Source organism: Sphaeramia orbicularis, chromosome 8 (assembly GCF_902148855.1).
Source record: "Sphaeramia orbicularis chromosome 8, fSphaOr1.1, whole genome shotgun sequence".
Taxonomy (NCBI): Eukaryota; Metazoa; Chordata; class Actinopteri; order Kurtiformes; family Apogonidae; genus Sphaeramia; species Sphaeramia orbicularis.
The window spans coordinates 26,628,124-26,649,573 of record NC_043964.1 but is presented as its reverse complement, the minus strand read 5'-3'; the positions used below and the strand labels follow the sequence as shown (position 1 = coordinate 26,649,573).

The 21,450-nt window shown below is 40.0% G+C and overlaps 1 protein-coding gene across 1 annotated transcript in view; it reads right to left on the bottom strand.

The window, feature by feature from the left end:
* LOC115424637 (glutamate receptor ionotropic, NMDA 2C-like) overlaps nucleotides 1–21,450 on the bottom strand; it is a 132,508-nt gene that overhangs the window by 23,768 nt on the left and 87,290 nt on the right. The window contains 2 exon segments of the mRNA XM_030142008.1: nucleotides 179–347; nucleotides 19,758–19,969. Of these exon segments, the coding sequence (XP_029997868.1) occupies nucleotides 179–347; nucleotides 19,758–19,969 (381 nt within the window).

The following is a 21,450-nucleotide window of genomic DNA, read 5'->3' as shown; positions in this document are numbered from 1 at the left end:
AAACACTAAACAAATGTACGACCCACTATAATAACAGGTTGCACAGCCCATTGTCCCATTGAGGTCCTGACTCTAATGTTGGTAAAGGCAGTTTTATAACATAGTGTCTAGTTTTTATAATATGTGCTCTTATTTTGAAGCAGTTTCGCCCACTGTCGATGATGTCTCGTGGTCTTACCTCTCCGATCATTCCGTTCCAGATGCCTCGGACCAGTTTGCCATGTTTTCCGTTGGTGACCAGGTACAGGTCATAGGAGAACTTAATAGTGCGCGACAGTTTCTTGAGGATGTCGATGCAGAAGCCTTTACAGCACAGTTTCGTGTACGGCTCAGTGTGACCCACAATCCTAAAAGACAGAGACAAAATACAGAATGTGTATTATTTGAAGGTCAGCGCTGCGTCTTTAATCCTGGTTCCATTTTCCTGTTGCTGTTGACAGCCCAGTCCCTATTATTATATATGATTCCATTATATTCCTGTTATGAATTATCAACTGAAGGGGAAACCACCGATTGTTTTGGTTAATAGATTATTTGGATATTATAGAAAAGGCGATTTATCACAGAGGATTTGTAAAGCAGCAGACAGGGTTGTGTGAATTATTGACTCACATTGACGCTCATAGCTTTTTGATGTTGACAAATTGTGAAGCACTTGAAGACCTTTAGAGCAAGAAAATGAACCGAATGATGTTTTTTTGTTAATTTGATGGTTATGCAAATTGTTTATACTAACATAAACTTTACTCAATGTTAGGTGTCTGACAGATGAGTATATACTGTATATGTCTGCATATTTGGGGTTTTTCTCATTTTTAGGTAAATGTTTGTGTTGCAGAACATGGTCGACAGTTTGGGATAGAACTGGGTTCTTTGAAGAACAATTATTAACATTTTGTAATGTTTCAAAGACCTTTATTGGTAAATAAATCACATTTCACAAACAAATGGGCAATCCAATGAAAAAGGTTCCTTGGTTCCAAAATGTTTTTCCCTGATTTTTTTTTTTTTTTTACCTACATGTATTTATTTATCTTAGCTATTTTTACTTGTATTAATTGATGCAAAGACTGGATGGTACTTTTAATTTTGTTGTACTTGTTAAAATAACAATAAAGCTATTCTATTCTATTCTATTCTATTCTATTCTATTCTATTACTACTGACCTAATGTAGTGTGTTAGCTCACAGTTAACTTTTCTTTGTAGATAAGCTAGTGTCTAAATGTCTTTTTGTGCTGATGAGTAGATCATGACATTTATTCAACAGTACTGAGTCTATGTAGTGAGACTAAATGAGTGTTTTTGTCTAATCTTCACATACTCATAAATGCCCTTCACAACTGTTTCTTTAACTGTAGATCCCAGTGGGTATTTTATTTTTGTTTTTCTACCACTAGAAATCTAAAAATATAAGCTTAAATAAAAACTGCAAGATCATAGTAGCATCACTTTTGTGTTTTACACCATCTGTACGATGTCATGCAGAACCTAAACCCTGAAATAAGTACAGAGGGTCGGAGTTGGTGAAGCATCAGAAGTGAGTTCAGCGTTTGGCTTTTTCCATCCAATAAATTTAACTAACCTTGTGCTCACTTCTCCTTGTTCTGAACGTACAAGGACTACGAGTATCAATTTATCAACAATTCATTATGTTGACACCTATTGTAATTACATAAGTTCTCAAGAGTATAAGGTTGTTGGAGCACATGTCGAGATGAAGGACTTTACACAAGTTAAAGTAGGGGTCATATTTTGCTTTTTGAAATGGAATTATGCATTTTAAAACATTTCCCTGTGGTCTACATGAACTGTAAATGCTCTGCTTAGGTCTGAATTCTTCATTAATTTAACGCCACAGGTCCATCTTCAACCCTATTTCTGAGTAATGACACCAGAAAGGTTGTTTTGAGTGCTGGCCCTTTAAATGCAAATGAGCCACTTTACGCCCCACCCCCTCCAGGTTGTTGACTGTGCTGCTCTGTCCCATTTCTCCATATTCTGAGAAATGTTTGTCGGATGTCTTGACCTTATATGTGCAAATGTTGTGATGTAACTAGTTATAGATGTAACAAATTAAGCAGGAATTAAAACAGGTTGTAGAAATCCACTTGATTTTTGCCAAAATGAATATAAAGATAGCTTTGCAGCACCTGGAGGGTTCAAATTCAAACTTTTGGAACTATTAGGGTCTAAATACACAAATAAATGTACCAAAGACTAATAAAAGTGGGTTTAGCAAAATATGACCCCTTTTAATACAAAGCCTCTGTGATTAAAATACAAGTAAGGTATGAATGTGACCACAGTTTTTAATAAATAGCGCACGTTTTAATGTACGTTAAACTCAAAATGTCCTGAGGGTGCACATCCATCTCTGCTGAAAATGAAGAGATAGGAAGGATTGCATGGCTCGGATACGTCTGCCATTTGGAGTATAAATAATCTTTTAAATGGATTTGTGTAACTACTGCAGTAACACCCCACGAACAGGCCTCATTTGGTCTCAGACATAACGATGCCATAAATGCAGCAGGTCATTGAAGGAATGACTGTCTGAGAATGAAACATAAAAAGGCTGATGGTGCTTGGAGATGGGAGGCCAGCCATCGCATCCACATCAATCCTGTAATGTGGGAATATTTTTTGAGGGGGGGGGGGCGGTGTTGGAGGATGGAGAGTTGGACTGACTCCATAGGCTTGTGCATTATGTCACGGCCCCGACAGATGGACGGACAGCTGCGTGGACCAAAACAAACCCAACATAAATTAATCACAAACAAACAATGGAAGACAGCGGTGAAGCTCATTGCTGGATTACTTTGACTGGATAATGGCATTGTCATCTTGGCCAGCACTCTGAGGCGAATAATCAATAACTAGTGAAAACATCATTATGTCTTTGCCTAAATGACGGCTGCTCGGATCCGTTCAGAATATTTCCATGGATTCTCCTAAGTCATGTAGACTAATTGTTAAGCTAATGAAATGTTCCTCTCATTTGAGTCTGGCGTCATCTTTACTCTGTGACAGCAGCAGCTTGCAAGTATCTCTGTTATGTTGTTAATTATTCATGACAATCTGGCTGCCCTCCAAAATAAATAATGCGTTAAGTGCTGCATTTTTCAATATTACTGTGTCACCAAGTCAGGTCTCCTCTGCAGTTTTTCCTTCCAGCCAAGTCTCACAGCAGACAGACGGCTCTCGCTTTAGCCTTTTGATATCATCTATTAGTAACACCTGTGGTGGTCGGTCCACAGAAATTTACTGGGAGAAGGAAGGCAACAACCACAGATAGGAAAAATGTTTGGATTTTATGGAATATGACTGTTATGGAAGGCAAATCTTATTTCATTTGTAAATATACTATAGATTAGGGCTGCACGATATTGGAAAAAATGGACATTGCGATTTTTTTAACCCTGCGATATATATTGCAATATAAAAAACTACTCAGGAGGATATAATAGCTGTGCGGTAACAATGTAAATGGTCAAACTAATTAGTTGTGTTTCCTCTTGTTGTGGCAACAGGTGCAAGGCACTGTCAACACAGAACATGTAGCCGAAATAATTACAGATAACTGATGTTGCTTTTCTTTTTGGCACCAAGTCTTCATTTATGGTGATTTTCTCTTGTTCGTTGTTCATTTTTCAATATTGTTACCAGCGATTCACTCCAAACTGATTAAGAATGATTGTGATTGGTGGATCGCTGCATGCAGTGTGTGTCAGGTACCCTTGAAATTAGATGAGAACACCTTGAGTTCATTTGCCTCCTACATTGCAGGACCTGCGATGTGACTATTACACACATGTATATCGCAATGTCAATGCTCAAACGATATATTGTGCAGCTCTACTATAGATCCATTCCTCAAATTGGGGTTATATATAAATTATAGCAAGAATTTCTATGAAATAAAGATTTTTTTCTCATGCTGTGCCCTATAGTCTTGTCAACTTGTATATACTTAAGTTTATTTAACTACATCTGTGGCTAAGGAGGAAAACCCATTGAGTCAGAAACATCAGAAATATATCATATGTATTGCATTGTAGCCTGGAGATATCAAATAAGACAGTATATAAGACATTGACAGAGGGGCTGTGACTTCTCCCATTGGTTCTCAAAGTTGTGATTTTCTTCTTTGACCGTTGTAACAAAGTGACCATGTTTTGACAAAAGATTCAGAGCTCTGGAAGTGAAATGGGTCAGACCTGAGTTAATGCTAAATGCCAACTGACCGACACAATTAAAGGGTAAACTTCCTCAAGAATTTGAAAAAAAAGGTAATTTTACTGTTTTGTTGGTGCAGTTGGTTTCTGGGCTGAAGCCAACTCTTCTTTGTTGGTACTTATTGGGGTGGTAATATGCAACATTGCTGCCTTGGGGTGTTTCTGTCAACAGTTGCCACAGTATATTCCAGAAAACAGTGAATATGCAAAGAAGTGAGCGCATCTATCTGGGTCAAATTGATCAGTAAGAGTGGATGATTATGTCTCAGTTTTATGTGAAACACGGAGCTGTTTCCATTAGAGATACTTGTATTCTGAATATTTATACTTAAATAAAAGTTTGCACATATCTGACTGTTGAAAAACACAAAAGAATGAAATATGTTCTCAGGTCCCAGTGAGTAAGGTAAGTGGTAAGATAAAAGCAGAACAGTAAAGGTATCTACAAACAGACACATAAAGGTATCCACCCACTAAAAAGACATTCCCTAGTATCAGAGCAAATAAAGTGCATCTGAATATATGATGTAAAGTGCAGCTCAGTGATTTATTTCAAGTACGGAGGGATCTAATATTTATGATATAGACAATTGAGGATACAAAACATAGAAATACAGAGAGAATCCATGACTGGTTAATTGTAATTGAACTGATGATGAGGCCAGTGAAGATCCACTCTTGAATAATTTTATGATACATTACCTTATATGTAAACACGGTTTCTGTTTGAGTCATATCAGGTTTTATTATCAGCAGTGGTAATAAAAACAGCTCCTCTGCTGAATCTGTGCTATTTCACAATGTCATCAAGCTATGTTTTGTTGTTGCTGCGACTGTGAAACTCGTAGCAGGACAAATTACATACAGCCTGTTTAAGCTGAACCACTACATTCCTCATCAAACTAACAGACTAATGGCTATATTCACAGCAGCTTGTCTTGTTTTGTGCAGATTCTCCAAATATGAGCTGGTTGTACAGCATTTAAAACAGCGCTGGTTTGGCGATCTGCCACCTTCCCCGGGCCATTCTCTTCTATTTTATTGCACTTTATTTACTGTGGGCAATGATGCATTTCTGTTCCACAATTCACCTTTTTAAAACTTCGCTCTTCATTCCCTCCTCGTACACACTGTTCTCTCCTCCCAAGACCAGACGCTTTGACCCAGACTTGGTGCGGCGTGGACTACAGTATGTTAAACTGCTTTAATGAGGACAAACACCTTTGTAATAACCGTCACCCTGACAAAAAAAACAGACATGGCTGCCTGTGTACAGTAATGATTACATGCAGAAGCAGCTAACACACACTTCCAAGCTCGGCATACGAAGTAAAAGCAGCTGACATAAGGGTAGAAATCAATTCCCTGTACTTATCAGCAGGATTAGCAGAAACGTGAGGGATGAAAATGTCCTCCAGTTTCACACTACTGGGGTGACTAAAGTGATTTTACTCGGCAAGAAGGGAGAACACTTGTAAAACCTTGTGTGCTCTGCTCTGAATTATAGAAGTAGGTGTCTGGGATGCTGTTTGTATCTGTTTGTGCCAGGTCTACACAGTAGTTGGATTTTATGAGATTGTCAGTGTGTCACAGCAGGCAGTCAGACCCATAAATCTTTCTGTGGACTGTGCTGTCTTTGGTGATTTGCTTGATGTATAAGGTGATGAGGTAGGAGATTCCTGGCAGCAGTGATGTGAGGTGAACTAGATGTTGCATCACAAGGTATAAGAAGATGCAAACGTAAGGCCCTGATGCAGCAGCCCCACCCTCCTCCGTCAGGTCGTCCTATGGGGGAAGTCATGTAGTCTCATCACCGCACGAGAGATGAAGCGAGGCGTAAAATTGAGATGTTTGAAAACATTCTGCATAGACAAAATGTTTCTGTTGACTTTCAGTAATAACCTCCTCACTCTGCAGTTGTGATTTGCAGATGTGCTGCTGAAGTTACAGATGCAACTATGAATGTTTCTTTATATGGTTGAAGATGAAGCAGGATAGAAAGCATTGAGTGGGTTAGTTACGCCTTATGGACATTTGACCTTGATTTATTTCGCTGACAAACCTAAACCTGCATGAGACTCCGTTTAGTTCTTACTTTTATTAAAATCTGAATTAGCCAAAACATTTGAAGGTCATTTAAAGTGTAATTTCATTGCAAAACATAGCACAGACAAGTGCGACCAGCTTAAAACAAGAGGCCTCCTCAGTGTTTGTTTTGGTCCAAAGTCACGTATGTTCTTTATAAAGACCAGGAGGAAAAAAAGGTTGGATTTCAGTGCTTTACTCTAAATTTAACCACTTTGTTTTATAAATAAACTGGAACGTACAGCAAAACACCAATAAATAATGTGTCATTGTACCACTTAAAGTGAGATTTATTCGGTCTGACATTTGACACAGAACAGTGAACACAGCACGGTACATTCAGGGTCACTGTGTGTGTGTTTATTCATTTAATTACAGAGGTGTTTGGTCTGGATGTGTTTTTTTTTGTAGCTGCAGCTATTTTACTGGATTATATAGTCCTTATAAACAGTAAGTCATGTTGCTGTCATGTCACAACCACAGTGAGCTGCCTTGGCTATAGCTAATGAAATACGGCTGAAGATCTGACGATAACATAAAGTATGTCACAGCTCTTTGTGATTTATAAACGGTTTGTCATTCATGTTTCTGTGGCAGGTACTGCTTTTCAGATGCTTAATGATGGTGCAACTGAACGAAACATCTGTTGATTATATAGATGTTTACATCACTTTTCATTAACAGGGTTGTGTTTATCTTTTTATGAGCCAATGCAGGAGCATGTTTGAGATGTGCAATTGGTACTGTTTTTATCACAGTTTGCTTTCACTGCTTTTAAACATTGAACAATAATTTTCTCCTACTGTGTTATGTGGCTTTCTGTAGTTCTGTTTATTTGATTATTATTTAAGATGGCAGTTTGTTTGTTTAGGTCAAAATCTGATAACCTGTTTTATGGTTTTAGGTGTTAACATAGCTGGGGGCTCATCCGGGATCAACTTTTTAACATTTTCACTGGTGAAATATGTCCTATGACCATCTCAGTCTGGCCTCAAATGTTTTCAAAAGTCATGTAAAATATATATCTTGAAGTGATTCATTCAGATTTGGCTGAAATAAGCCATTGTGTTCCTCATACCACGGAGTTAGGATTTCAGTATATAAACTATATGTAAATGTAAACTCTAAATGTGTCAAATGTGTGTATGTTTGTTTGATTTCCCAACTGTATTGCTGTGGTTAAGTGTTATAATAATCTAATTATTAGTCTTGTCATTGTAACTTCAGGGTAGAGCAGACTGACAAATATAGACCTTTAAATATTAAGGTCTGTAGATTCAGTCATGGTGCATCTCAGTGTAGTCCATCTGTTAATCAGCTGGTTCCATTTATAACATAAGGTCTTCAGATTTGGCCCAAACATTCACTTTAACTCAAAGATGAGTTGAAAAGGTGTTGGTGGTCAAAGGTCAAGGTCAAGGTGGTAGTTACCTTTTGTGCGCTGATTCTCCTTAAGGTATCTCAGAAACAGCATGATTTGGGTATTTGTATTTGTATTTGAGTGCAAATGTTCACTTGGAGTTGAGGATGAACTGATTAGATTTGTGATTGTTGACCCTGTATGACATTTTTGCTTAAACTGCTTATAACTGAGGTAACCACATGAATATTGTTTGATGCAAGAGACTGAACCTGTGGTTTTTGTGTAAACTACACCTGCATATTGTAAAGCTACCTATGCCGACCACTGAGTTCATGTTATTTAATATTAATCAGCACTGTGTATTTAACTGACCAATGTGTGGTGCTTTACTTACTTCATCAGTCAGTACAACCCTCTTTGGGGGGGGGGGGGGGGGGGGGGGATGCTGCCCACTCTTGAGACTACTGTGAGTCTTGTTCACAGTTGAAAACATTTAGTAGGAAGCTAATGACAGACTCTCCTCGGTACCAGATAAGATGGGCAGTGTGAGCTGATGCGGCAGCAAACCAGTGATCCATGAGCACAATGCAGCGAGCACTAATGACACGCCACCCCTAACCTCCCCCAGACCTTCAGTCTAATGGACTCTGCACCCACACATCAGGATCGGGAGGCAATGAGTCGAACAGCGAGGCAGCAAGCAGCCACAACAAACAGAAACAAATGAACACTTGAGAGGAAAACGAGGCTGCCACGGCGGATCCCGGGTAAACACAGTGGCCCCTAAGGCCCCCTTCCCGCCAGCTGCCAGGGTTCAGAGCCGGGCTTTTACTCAGCCACCAGAAGCATTAAAAGGGGTCTATGGGAATTATTGCATGTGAGCCAGAGCATTTAAACAATCTTTGGATAATATTTTAAAACTGACAGACAGCAGCTATTTCAGTATTTGTGCTGCAGTTTGTCTGTGACCATCTGTCTACCTGAAGACGTCTGAGCACAAGAACACTTAAACACAACACTGTCACTGTGAAGCACTACAAATATTTACCACTTGAACAAGTTGTACAACAGCTGCAGGTGTTTTTTTCTTGTAAATTTTCTCCTGTTTTATGTGAGGATGTCAAATTAGGGCAGTACAGAAAAACCCTCCCTCTGTTATCGCAGATGTGATGCTTGAAATTTGTGAAATCTGCTGTGCTAAAAAGCCACTGTCTCTTTCAATAGTGATTTGGGATTGCACACAAAGGCCACAAACACACATGACATTATTTATCTAGAAATTATGCTTTCATTTGACATAATTCCAGTTTAGTCTAGTAATACAGAGTGTTTCCTGAGTTTGAGGAAGATTTAAGCAGCTGGATGGAAGGTTTGGAGGATAATTCTCTATAAAATGTTTAATTTCTTAGAAAAATATACATAAAATCACATCATTTTGGACAATTGTTACCATATCTGGTTACAAAATTTGGAAAACCCATAGCAGGCACTAATAATCAACACCCAAAAACTTAAAATAGATCTTGCTAAAGAACTTCACCTGTTAGATCTGAAAAAATAAAATGTATTTTGATTCTGTTCACGTGTTTTTTGTTTTGTTTTTTTTTTTACTTTATTTTGACTCAGGTGGTTCCTAAATGATGTCTGCACTTCAGCCGTATAATGGTTGGGAAAACCCTGCCAGTGGTCGATGGCAGGATCTGGCAAAAGATTTCTGTTTGTCAGTCAAATCACTTAAAGTAATTTTGCAACTGACATAAATCCTAAGAGACAGGTTCTGTTTTTTTTCCCTCTGCCCTCGCTATAGGTTATTGTCATCAGTTCGTTGTTTGTCTCTCTGTCCGTATATGCAAAAACTTTGGCATGGACTGCAGGCTGAGGGTTTTCAAGTGCGGGCACGTTATGTTTTATGTATATATATTTCTTTGGTCGTAACACTAGTGCAGGTATGCTGACACGTCTCTTTTGCTTTCAGTTAAGAATGAATGATCACTTCCCATACATACATCAGCCATGAGCATGTTTTTTAATGATTATTGGAATTGTAAAATATGTCCAAATGCAAAACCCCCAAACTTCTTGATACAACCAAAGCCTTGTGGAAATTGTGATAAATGTCGACAACGCAAAAGCGTGTCATTTCTTTAGCCACATCAAAACCGGCTAAAAACAAACATGGCATAGCCCATCAGAACAAAAACCCCAATGCAACGCTCTTATAGGGTCAGCGTCCCTATCACATAGGGTGAGCTCATGTAGATCACCCCCAACTCTTGATTGCGGTGCTGCACACCATACCAAACATGTCCTCAAACACATGACACAGTGTACTCAAGTACTGGGGCATGAATCAACAACACTGTATGGTGACTTATCAGTCCCACCAGGATTCTGCGGGATTTTTTTTGATTGTTGTGCCTAAAATGCCTGATTTTGTGGCAGCTTTTCCAAAAAATTGCGGTGAAAGTTGCAATGATTTGAGGCTTCTTTTATTAAAGTCACAGGAACATGGGCATTTGCAAATTACCTAGAACAGTCTTTTTTGAGTTTTTAGCCTTAAAAAGCACCAGGAAGCAATGATTTTAAACAAAACAGGCTTTTTTTCATTCATTCATCTATTTGTTTTGAGCAGCCAATTAGAGCAGAGTGTCACAGAACACCAGCCAATGAGAGCATAGCATCACAGAATACCAGCCAATCAGAGCGGAGCATCACAAAACATCAACCAATCAGAGCGCAGGGTCACAGAACATCAACCAATCAGAGCACAGTGTCACAGAACGCCAGCCAATGAGAGCACAGTGTCACAGAACACCAGCCAATCAGAGCGGCGCGTCACAGAACGTCAGCCAATGAGAGCGCAGCGTCACAGAACACCAGCCAATCAGAGCGGAGCGTCACAGAACATCAGCCAATGAGAGCGCAGCGTCACAGAACGCCAGCCAATCAGAGTGGAGCATCACAGAACGTCAGCGAATGAGAGCGCAGCGTCACAGAATGTCAACCAATCAGAGTGCAGCGTCACAGAACGCCAGCCAATGAGAGCGCAGTGTTACAGAACATCAACCAATCAGAGCGCAGCGTCACAGAACGCCAGCCAATGAGAGCAGAGCATCACAGAACGTCAGCCAATGAGAGCGTAGCGTCATAGAACATCAACCAATCAGAGCGCAGGGTCACAGAACATCAACCAATCAGAGCACAGTGTCACAGAACGCCAGCCAATGAGAGCGGAGCATCACAAAACGTCAGTCAATGAGAGCGCAGCGTCACAGAACACCAGCCAATGAGAGCGCAGCATCACAGAACCCCAGCCAATGAGAGCGCAGCGTCACAGAACATCAACCAATCAGAGCGCAGGGTCACAGAACATCAACCAATCAGAGCGCAGTGTCACAGAACGTCAGCCAATGAGAGTGGAGCGTCACAGACCATCAGCCAATGAGTGCGCACTGTCACGGAACGCCAGCGAATGAGAATGCAGCGTCACGGAACACCAGCCAATGAGAGCGCAGCGTCACAGAACACCAGCCAATGAGAGCGCAGCATCACAGAACGCCAGCCAATGAGAGCGCAGCGTCACAGAACATCAACCAATCAGAGCGCAGGGTCACAGAACATCAACCAATCAGAGCGCAGTGTCACAGAACGTCAGCCAATGAGAGTGGAGCGTCACAGACCATCAGCCAATGAGTGCACACTGTCACGGAACGCCAGCGAATGAGAATGCAGCGTCATGGAACACCAGCCAATGAGAGCGCAGCGTCACAGAACATCAGCCAATGAGAGCATAGCGTCATGGAACACCAGCCAATGAGAGCGGAGCGTCTCAGAACGTCAGCCAATGAGAGCGCAGCGTCACAGAATGCCAGCCAATGAGAGCGGAGCGTCTCAGAACGTCAGCCAATGAGAGTGCAGCATCACAGAATGCCAGCCAATGAGAGCGCAGCGTCACAGAACGTCAGCCAATGAGAACGCAGCGTCACGGAACGTCAGCCAATGAGAGAAGAGTGTCACGGAATGACAGCCAATGAGAGCGCAGTGTCACAGAATGTCAACCAAACAGGGTGCAGCGTCACAGAACACCAGCCAATCAGAGCGGCGCATCACAGAACGTCAGCCAATGAGAGCGCAGCGTCACAGAACACCAGCCAATCAGAGCGGAGCGTCACAGAACATCAGCCAATGAGAGCGCAGCGTCACAGAACGCCAGCCAATCAGAGTGGAGCATCACAGAACGTCAGCCAATGAGAGCACAGCGTCACAGAATGTCAACCAATCAGAGTGCAGCGTCACAGAACGCCAGCCAATGAGAGCGCAGTGTTACAGAACATCAACCAATCAGAGCGCAGCGTCACAGAACGCCAGCCAATGAGAGCAGAGCATCACAGAACGTCAGCCAATGAGAGCGTAGTGTCATAGAATGTCAACCAATCAGAGTGCAGCGTCACACAACGCCAGCCAATCAGAGCAGAGCGTCACAGAACACCAGCCAATGAGAGTGCAGCGTCATGGAACGTCAGCCAATGAGAGTACAGCGTCACAGAACGTCAACCAATGAGAACGTAGAGTCACAGAACGTCAACCAATCAGAGCGCAGCATCACAGAACGCCAGCCAATGAGAGCATAGGGTCACACAACCTGAGAGCCTGATCCTTAGTTTTTCTCTTTCCTGTTGTGCTGTTACACAGTTATAACAACCATGTTTTGTAATAAATAACTTATACATACAAATGCAATATAGAACAACATCACTTTCATCCAAATACATGCAGTACGTTATTAATCAGTCCCTCCAGGATTTCGCGGGATTTTTAAAAAATTATTGTGGCCTAAAATGCCTGATTTTGCGGCAGGTTTTCCAAAAAATTTCGATGAAAGCTGCGATGATTTGAGGCTTCTTTTATTAAAGTCACAGGAACATGGGCATTTACAAATGACCTAGAACAGTCTTTTTTGAGTTTTTAGCCTTAAAAAGCACCAGGAAGCCATGATTTTAAACAAAACAGGCTTTTTTTCATTCGTTCATTTATTTGTTTTGAGCAGAAGAAAAATGTAAACATTTTTTGTGTACAAGGAACTAATATCAGAGCAAATACATTAATGAAGATGATCAAGACAAAATAACAATTGCCACGTACACTAGTAATAACAAAATAAATTTGTTATTACAATTTGTGAAATGTACTGCTCAAAAAGGAGTGGGAAGAAGAAAACTCATGAAATCCCACCCCCATCTCACATTTATACAACACAACACATGACTTTTGCTTCCTTAATGATATAGTAGTATATTTAGGGTTAAGGTTAGATGGATTACATGCACACACACACACACACACACACACACACACACACACACACACACATACGCACAATACACAGAAAGGAAAGCATGCCTCCACAGGTTCTTTCTTCTTCTCTTCTATTGCCTTATAGAGTAGATCTGCGCTAACCTTGACCCTTTCAGCTCCTGCTGTTGTTCTGGATCCAACAGCCTCTGACATTGGACTTGTCTGGTCTTTCCTCTTCCAGTTTCAGCCGTTCTCCTGCATGTTTTGCGGTTGAAAAGTGTCTGTGGAGTGGCTACTTTCGTTCGTGTTCCACCACATTATTGCAGGCGGTGCAGACCAGTATACTTCCGCTTTTGTGTAACACATCTGGAAACTGACTTGCACAAACTTTGGCAGTGATATTTGTCAGTAAATATGAGTGTTTTGAATCGCACATGTCTTCATCTTCTCAACCGTCAACAAAGAAGTGAACGTGATGACGTACATGTCACGTAGACAGGGGTGGGCGAAAGGGGGCTAAGGTGATTAGTCAAATTTGCAGAAAATTCGTGGTGATTGGATGAAATTGCAGTGCTGCGCAGAATTTGCGGTGATAGTTGCAGTGATAGTTGCGATCGCAACATCGCGAATTCCTGGAGGGACTGACTTATGTTCATAGAGTCCACTACAGCCTAAGCCTTCCATAAACCAATGGAAAACCACAGCTAGGCAGGATAAATTTTGACAAACATGAAATAAACTGTTTTTGGAGCTGACCAACAATAGTGTGCTCATTTGGCAAATAATCAGACCACAGCTGGACAGTAAATGCCTCATCCCAAAGCACTGTATGATTCACCCTCCCCCATGGGGTTTTGTAAAGTTTTGTAAACTTTGGACCTTGAAGAGCAATCAGAATAAAACGATGCAATAGGAAATCATCTGTAGTTAAACCACTCATGCGTCGTATATGTCAAACTCTTTGCTGTTGATGAATTCCAAACATTTTTCTCCAGACTCCGGTATTGAAGGTCACCTGGTGTTTATGCATAATGTGGGGGATGAACACTCTTAAAATTGCATGATAGCATGTAATTTTTTTTACAAAATCATGCTTCCTGTTTTCTGCTTGTTTTTCAGACCAACTTTGTAGACTATAGAAATACAGAAAAAGTCACTACAGACTGTTGTTTTTGATTTAGTCAGCCTGACATCTTGGGACACAGTGTTTATGCCTGGTGGGCTTGATGAGTTCCACACCAAACAAAAATGAATATGCTGATGATAGATATAGATATAATTAGGGCAATTGGCATTAGACAACTATAATTTTGCAAAACACTGGTAAAGACTGGTGAACAAAATATAATTGCAGACCCATCGTTCTCTCTGAGAAACACAGAGATGCTGCAGTACATTGATAAATGCAGTTGTCAAGTGCAGGAAAATGTACAAATGTATTATTCATCCAGTGTGTTAGAATAAAGTTTATTTTTTGATTAACTGAGGACATTTGTTTAGTTCATACATTTCTTATCTAAATAAGTCAAGAACAGCTTTGTCCAAACTTCACTAATATTCATTATAAATGGGCTGAGTATCAGTGGCATTTTACAGTTTTGGTTTTAGTGTGTTAGTGAGTATATTTTCTATGATTCATTAGTTTGTCAGCACTAAAAGTTAGTCCACTTCAACCAGCAGGAGTTTGTGGAGTGCGTTTTGTTGCTGATGAATGGAAATAGTTCAGATAATCTGAAATACAACATTTATTGCAAAACAGAGGAAGCCTGTCAGACAGTTAAAGACGACCGCTGTAAGAAAACTGACTCGCTGCTGTCCATTCATCAGTCCAGTATTTACTTAATCCATGAGCTGATTTTTTTTCCCCTAGTCTTTGCTATTTTTGTCTAAATATTGACAGGAAATTGGTCCAAAGTTGTGCAAATACTCCCTGATCTGTTGATGAAGAGCTGATTGACTATTGGCTGTTTTAACTTTTAACATCTGTTTTTAATCTCTGGTGTTGACAGTATAATGTTTTTCAAACGATTCTACAGTTTGTTAAAGCTTATGTTTCTCCAGCTCTTCTTACATGGTGTTTCATTGCTGTCGTAATGTTTGTTGCCTACATGGTCTACTCGTTGGTCTGCACTTGAAGAAACATGTATTATAAATCTATTTCTGTCACACTTAATCACATTTACCTTTCATTGCTATGGCACATATCCCATTGCTATGCCAATTAATTATGATTTAAGATGGCAGTTAATCCTGTCATAATGTCTGTTTTTATTTATTTATTTATTTTTATAGGTGAGGTTAGAAGCAGTCTGACATCCTATTCCATGGTTCTTTGGTTCTAGGTCTTAACATATTTGGGGGCTCGTCCAGGATCGACTTTAAAAACTCTTCACTGGTGAAATATATCTGCCAAAAATCCTAAAAAATAACTAAATGATGAAGTCATTGATTTAGATTCAGCTGAAATAAGCTCAGGTTAATTCTTGCTTTCCTCATGTCACTGAGTTATGATGCATGCAAACTACATGTAAATGTAAAATATAAATATGTCAAAACAGGCAGTATATTGGATTTGAGTATCACTGTGGTCAGTGGGTTGTTTAATCCAAGTAATTCTGTCATTGTAAACTCACAGTAGATCAGATTGTCAAATATAGCTCAACTAACTAAAAGATCTGTAGATTCAGTCATGGTGCACCTCTCCAAAACACACCTCGATTATTGGCTCTCACTTCTGTGGCGCAATAATCAGTATAAAGTCCAAACATTTCTTCACACATTTGCCCGTTTCTCCATTAATACGTAAATCCTCTGGGTGCAGATTTCCAATGCTGCTTGTCTGGTGGTGTTTCTCTCAGGCTCTGGGGAACTCATCCACCGCTGCACTCCGCTTTAATTAAATCAACTTATGATCTAACTCCTATTGAACACAGCTAATATATGATGACATTATCTTCCCAGGTCAATACAACCCTTCACCAGGGCACTACCTCTGAATAAATCTCTGCCAATGTTCTCTGAGGGCCCGTCTGCCTTCAGTACAAAGGGAGCTGAGAACAGAGGCCGGGATTTTTCTGATCCCAGTGGAAAACGAGTCCGACTCAAAGGGAAAAGCTTGTGTTAACTGTTTTGGGCTGCTTTCAACAAACCGGTGGCTGTTTGTCAGGCCTCTCAGAGGACGAATGAGCCAAACACACAGATGGTCTGCCAGGCTGATCGTATGGCCTAGGGCTGGAGGCTCTGAAGAGGGGAACCTGCATGACGGATCACCCCATGTTTACTGGGTGGGAATTGTGGGCTTGTTGAAGGCTGTTGGGGAATGTTAGAGTGTGGAGGAGATTGAGATAGAAAAGATTACACCTTTATATCCAGCTCTGAGGATTAGAGAACAAGTCACAGGTTGGATTATACACTTTGTAACTGATATGAACTTGTCGCAACTGTATTGATTCTGTATGTCCCACGATATTGAAATACAGAAATGGAAAACACATTATTGGTAATTAAACCATTATTTTGTCCATTGTCAGTTGAAGAATCGAACAAAGTACTCACGGAAAGTTTGAGATAACTTGACTGCACTACTAAAATTGCAATTTTGACTCCTTTCCATTTGTGCAACGGGTTTATTTCCTTCTCAGGGTACAAGTTTTCATTCTCCTCCTGTTCAAAGGATTCCAGAAGAATTCTTCAATATAATAGCAATAGTTTGGAGCTGGGCAAAGCAGATAACTGATTCATCAGGTGTTTTGATTTCTATCCCTCCCCCTAAGAATTTCTGCATTGAAAACTCATGCCTGTCTGAAGTCAACTTTAACTTTTCACTGTATTACAAACTAGATAACTATTGATCTAAGTAATGAACACATGGACAAATACGCCTGAAATCTGAAAAAACAAACAAACCCAAATTATGACTGTATTTTCCCTGTTCTTTATTTCTCTCAATTGCTGAACCCAGTCTTAATTTGAAGGTAGTTTGTATGCAGTGTCAGGCCTTTATTTCAGTTTCAGAAGTAGAAATGTTCGGAATCAGTGTGAACACTATTTTTGATACACTCCTTTTCGCAATGTTAGAAGTAGTGCTATGGCCTTTTCCACACTTTTCCAAAATTAAAGCTTTCAGTGGACAAACTATTATTTATTCAACTGAGCTTTTATTTTGTAAATGTTGCCTTCCTGTGGTTTCACACACCTGTAGTGACTGAAACTAGAAACCTGAAAATAATAGTTTAGTGATGTAGTACAGCTGGATTATATTGTTAAGATAAACATGGTGTTTAACTGGCAGAACATTACATGACAGCCACCAGAGGATTATTTTTACCTGAAGGTTGGTATTTATTTGTTTGCATTGATCTCGACCTGGATTGTAATTCACGTGGGCAAATCCAGTTGTCAATTTATTTGTAATTGAACATCAAACTAACTTTTACTTTTGAGCCACAGTTTTCTCCCATGTCAGTTATTCCAGTTTAGGAGACTACTCTTAACTATCTGCAACTTTGGTTGATACCAGTTTGTAAAGCATAAAGTGGACTGTCTCTTGTGAAAACCACCCATCCATGTTGACAAACTGATATTTCTACTGTTTGATTAAATGAAGAATACGCTGACTATAATATTAAGAGGTAAGGGTGTTGGGCTGTCATTTTTAAAAACCTTTTTAACCCCTTTCATTCATGACCCTCCTTTCTGACAAATTCTAAACTCTAGAAACCCACTTCCTGCACTTTGTAGATGTTGACCTTTTGTTAACCAAGGATTGTCTTTTTTCAATGTTTTCTGTAGAATTGGGCTTGTTCTGCTGACCTTGGACTCTGTGAAATTGTCGTTGAACAGCTTAAACAAATAATTGATTCATTACAGAATCAATCAGACATGACTTGATAATTGCAGCCCTAGTTGTTGTCTGCATCAGGTTCCATCTTCACTCTGAGCAGCTTCATCGGTCAACATTTCTCCTGTGGTCATCCGGTTTGCCGATTATATTGTTGAACTTCCCATCGACTTTATCTGCTTCTGCACAAAATGTTTTGCTGCTCAGTGAAAATGTTCTATTGTTGGATGACGGGAATTTTGTACTTTTTATGCCGGGAGGATGATTTGGTTAGCATGAGCGATAAAGCACTACAGTACTCTATAACGCTAAAGGGACGTGATCTTCATCTGCTGGTCTCGTTTTCTCGTTAACGCCATTGTCAGTAATGGATAATGGCCGGCGCTTTTCTCCCTCACTAATGAACACCAATATCAGTCTCTAGGTGCTCAGGATTGATGACATGGCCTAATCGTCCCGTCTAATTGATACCCCACCATGCAGCACATATATTTCCCTGATTGGGTCACAGGGTGATCCCTGGGATATTGCACTCTGGCCAAGCAGCCTAATGAGTATCTCACCTCATTGAGTGATAAGAAGCCATGCCTGGGCTAATGGCAGGGGAAGAGCCTCTTAATCTCCTGCCTAATGGCACCCTCAAGTTGGAGACAAAATCAATTAAGCTGGACATGTTAACATGTGAGAGTGCACATAGCACTGTAAAATAAAACAAAGTGGGTTTATTTAAGGGGCTTCACTCGGATTCTTGTATTTTAACATCAGATTCATTGCAGCCAATGAGCCGAAGACACAGATGAGTGGACAGATAGAGAATTTTAACATACTCCATTTCCTTTAACCTTTAAAAATCATGTTTAACGACACCATGAAATACCATTTACTGAGTAAAATTGTGAAGCCCAGGAGGTTTTTTTTATGCTTCAGCACTGGTGATAGCCATAGCTGGACGAATAATGTTTTTCAGGTTATAGGTCTGTCTGTCTGTCTGTTCAAGTCGCTTGAGGAAATATCCACGAAACATCTCGGTAGAATTTCCTCAATTTTGGCAAAAATGTTCAGTCAAGTCAAACATGAACTGATTAGAACCAAAGGCCAACGTCAGTGTTACTGTGTCCTCACAAACACATTTTAGATATAATTTAAAAATTCAGATGCAGAAGTCTAACACTGGTTACCTCATCTGTGTGCAACTGTCGCATTACCTGTCGATTTTAAATTCTTTACCAAAGTCAACTTATGAGAAGGACTTCCCAGGCTCTGAGCGGTGTGTTAGGATGTTGGGAATGTTCAGCTTTACTTAATACTGTAACATCAAAAAAACTAATTTACATACCTGAGATTAGAAAACGTGTGCTACTAATATGACAGTTATGCCTAATGTCACTAATCTACGTCATAGGTATTGTACATATTATATCCAAATGAACTCCATGTAATTTAGCATCTGTGTCACAGCAACAATTCCTTTTTTTTTTCTATAATTGTAAATAAATATAGGGACTAAGGGCTTTAATAAAGCTGAGTTGAGTTTTGTTTTTCAGTGATTCAACAGTTATTAGATTTCTAACAAAACGTGTTTGCAGATTTTTCAGGAGTGTGTTAGAGATGTCATTAGCCAAGTTATATTCTATTCCCTTTCCAAACTATTGTTGTTATGTTGATCTTTTAAAAACCCGGGTCAGTCAACCTCTGCTTGTTTGTGCTCTTTTTTTCTTTCTCTCAATAACAAATAAGATCACATCCTAGGACTGTCACTTTGTGCTGTACTACGTAATTACACAACATTTCCTGCTGTTTTTCATTCTTTTACTTTGCCATTGTGCTGCCAAACCTTCGTTTTCTCAGTTTTATCTTCTCTAACCCTTTAGGTCTAGACTCATCTGACCCCTGTGTGAATGAGCTGTTCAACGGTGTCGAGCAGCGGTATCACTTACGCCTCCGTCTTGTTGGACTGGCGTCGGCAGGGCACCGTGTTACTGACACATGTTCCCGTCACTGGGTCGACCGCCTCCACGATGACAAAGGGTCTCTCCTCCAGCGTCGCCACCGTCAGATGCCTGTAATCTGACACCGGCTCCAGGTAGGACCCGTACCGCGGCCACACCGGGTACCTCATCTGCAGGATGCCCATCTCATACGTCCCCACCTGAAATAGACAGGAGGGGGTTGTGAAATATCTCTGCACCAAAGTCCAGATGGTTGGTTTACTGTGCAGCAGGATGTGTTACAGCAGGGGCGTTCAACTCATTTAGGTTCAGGGGCAACATTCAGCCCAATATGATCTCAAACGGGCCGGACCAGGAAAATAATAACAAAGAAAACAGTAAAATTACATTATGAAAATGTTTATATCTACAAACTATCCTTTAAAAACATGAACAACCATGAAAAACCTGAAATGAAAGCACAGTTTTAACAATATCATGTCTCAGTTTATCATTTACACGTGTGCATTTACAACTTACAGACTGGTGGATCTACAGATACACAAAACATTTAGTAACAGGCAGAATATTGTTAAAGTTACTTCTCTTAAGACATTTCATGCTCATATTTGTTCAAGTTGTTCCCATTTTTGTGAAAGGACAGCTTGTAAATCAGAATCAGCTTTATTGGCCAAGTATGTCAACACATACAAGGAATTTGGCTTCGGTTTTTCTTTGCTCACGACGCACAATTCCAACATAAACCCAAACACACTTAAACATAGACCTAATATAAACATGGACAACAATAGGTTGAGATTTACAGTGGATTTGTAATATGTACAGAGTGTAAATTGGAGTTTTATACAGTGAGTGGATGTATACAGGGATCTGGTTTATTAAAAATATATGTTTATGTATATATTATTCTTGTGCAAATTAGTCTGAGTTTTATACATAGTGCAAATTTTTATACTATAAACTATAAATGTAAACATTTTCATGAAATTTAGGTTTTTTTACACTAAAACAAAGAGAAACATTTGAAGCTGTCATCATTTATAGGTTATTATGTTATTACTTAACTGGGCCAACCCACTTGAGATCATATTGGTCTGTATGTGGAAACTGGACTGAAATGAGTTTGACACCTTTGATTGTTAATATCTTCAGTGTAATTTTTGCATTTCACAGATTCATCCCACGGGCCGGATTGGAGCCTTTGGCAGGCCAGTTTTGGCCCACGGGCCGTATATTTGCCTCCCCTGTGTTACAGGAATGACACAGCAAAAGCACACATTTGTCTCTGTTACAATACAGCTACGTAGATAATCAGGTTGAAGTGGCTGTAAAAGACAAATAAAGGTGAGATGTAGTGCAGAAGTAAACACATACATCTGAAGGAGCAGTGGAGGACATAACTAACAGTGTCTATCACAGTTTCCAATCTTAATACAGTAGTCCCCAATTCTCTAACTGTATATGCTGTTATCTCATCTTTTTGATTTGTGTATTTGGATCCAGCGGCGAGGAGACTTTGAGTACGTAGCGAGTTTAGAGGAAATTGATTTTTGGGTCATGGGGACATCGAGGAGTGCAATTATACATCTAATGCAACAAAAGCAATTCCACCCCCTGTAATATTGCCAGTTAGCTAATTTTAATTGGATGTTGTGGGGGAAATGAGCGCTCAAGCAGGATG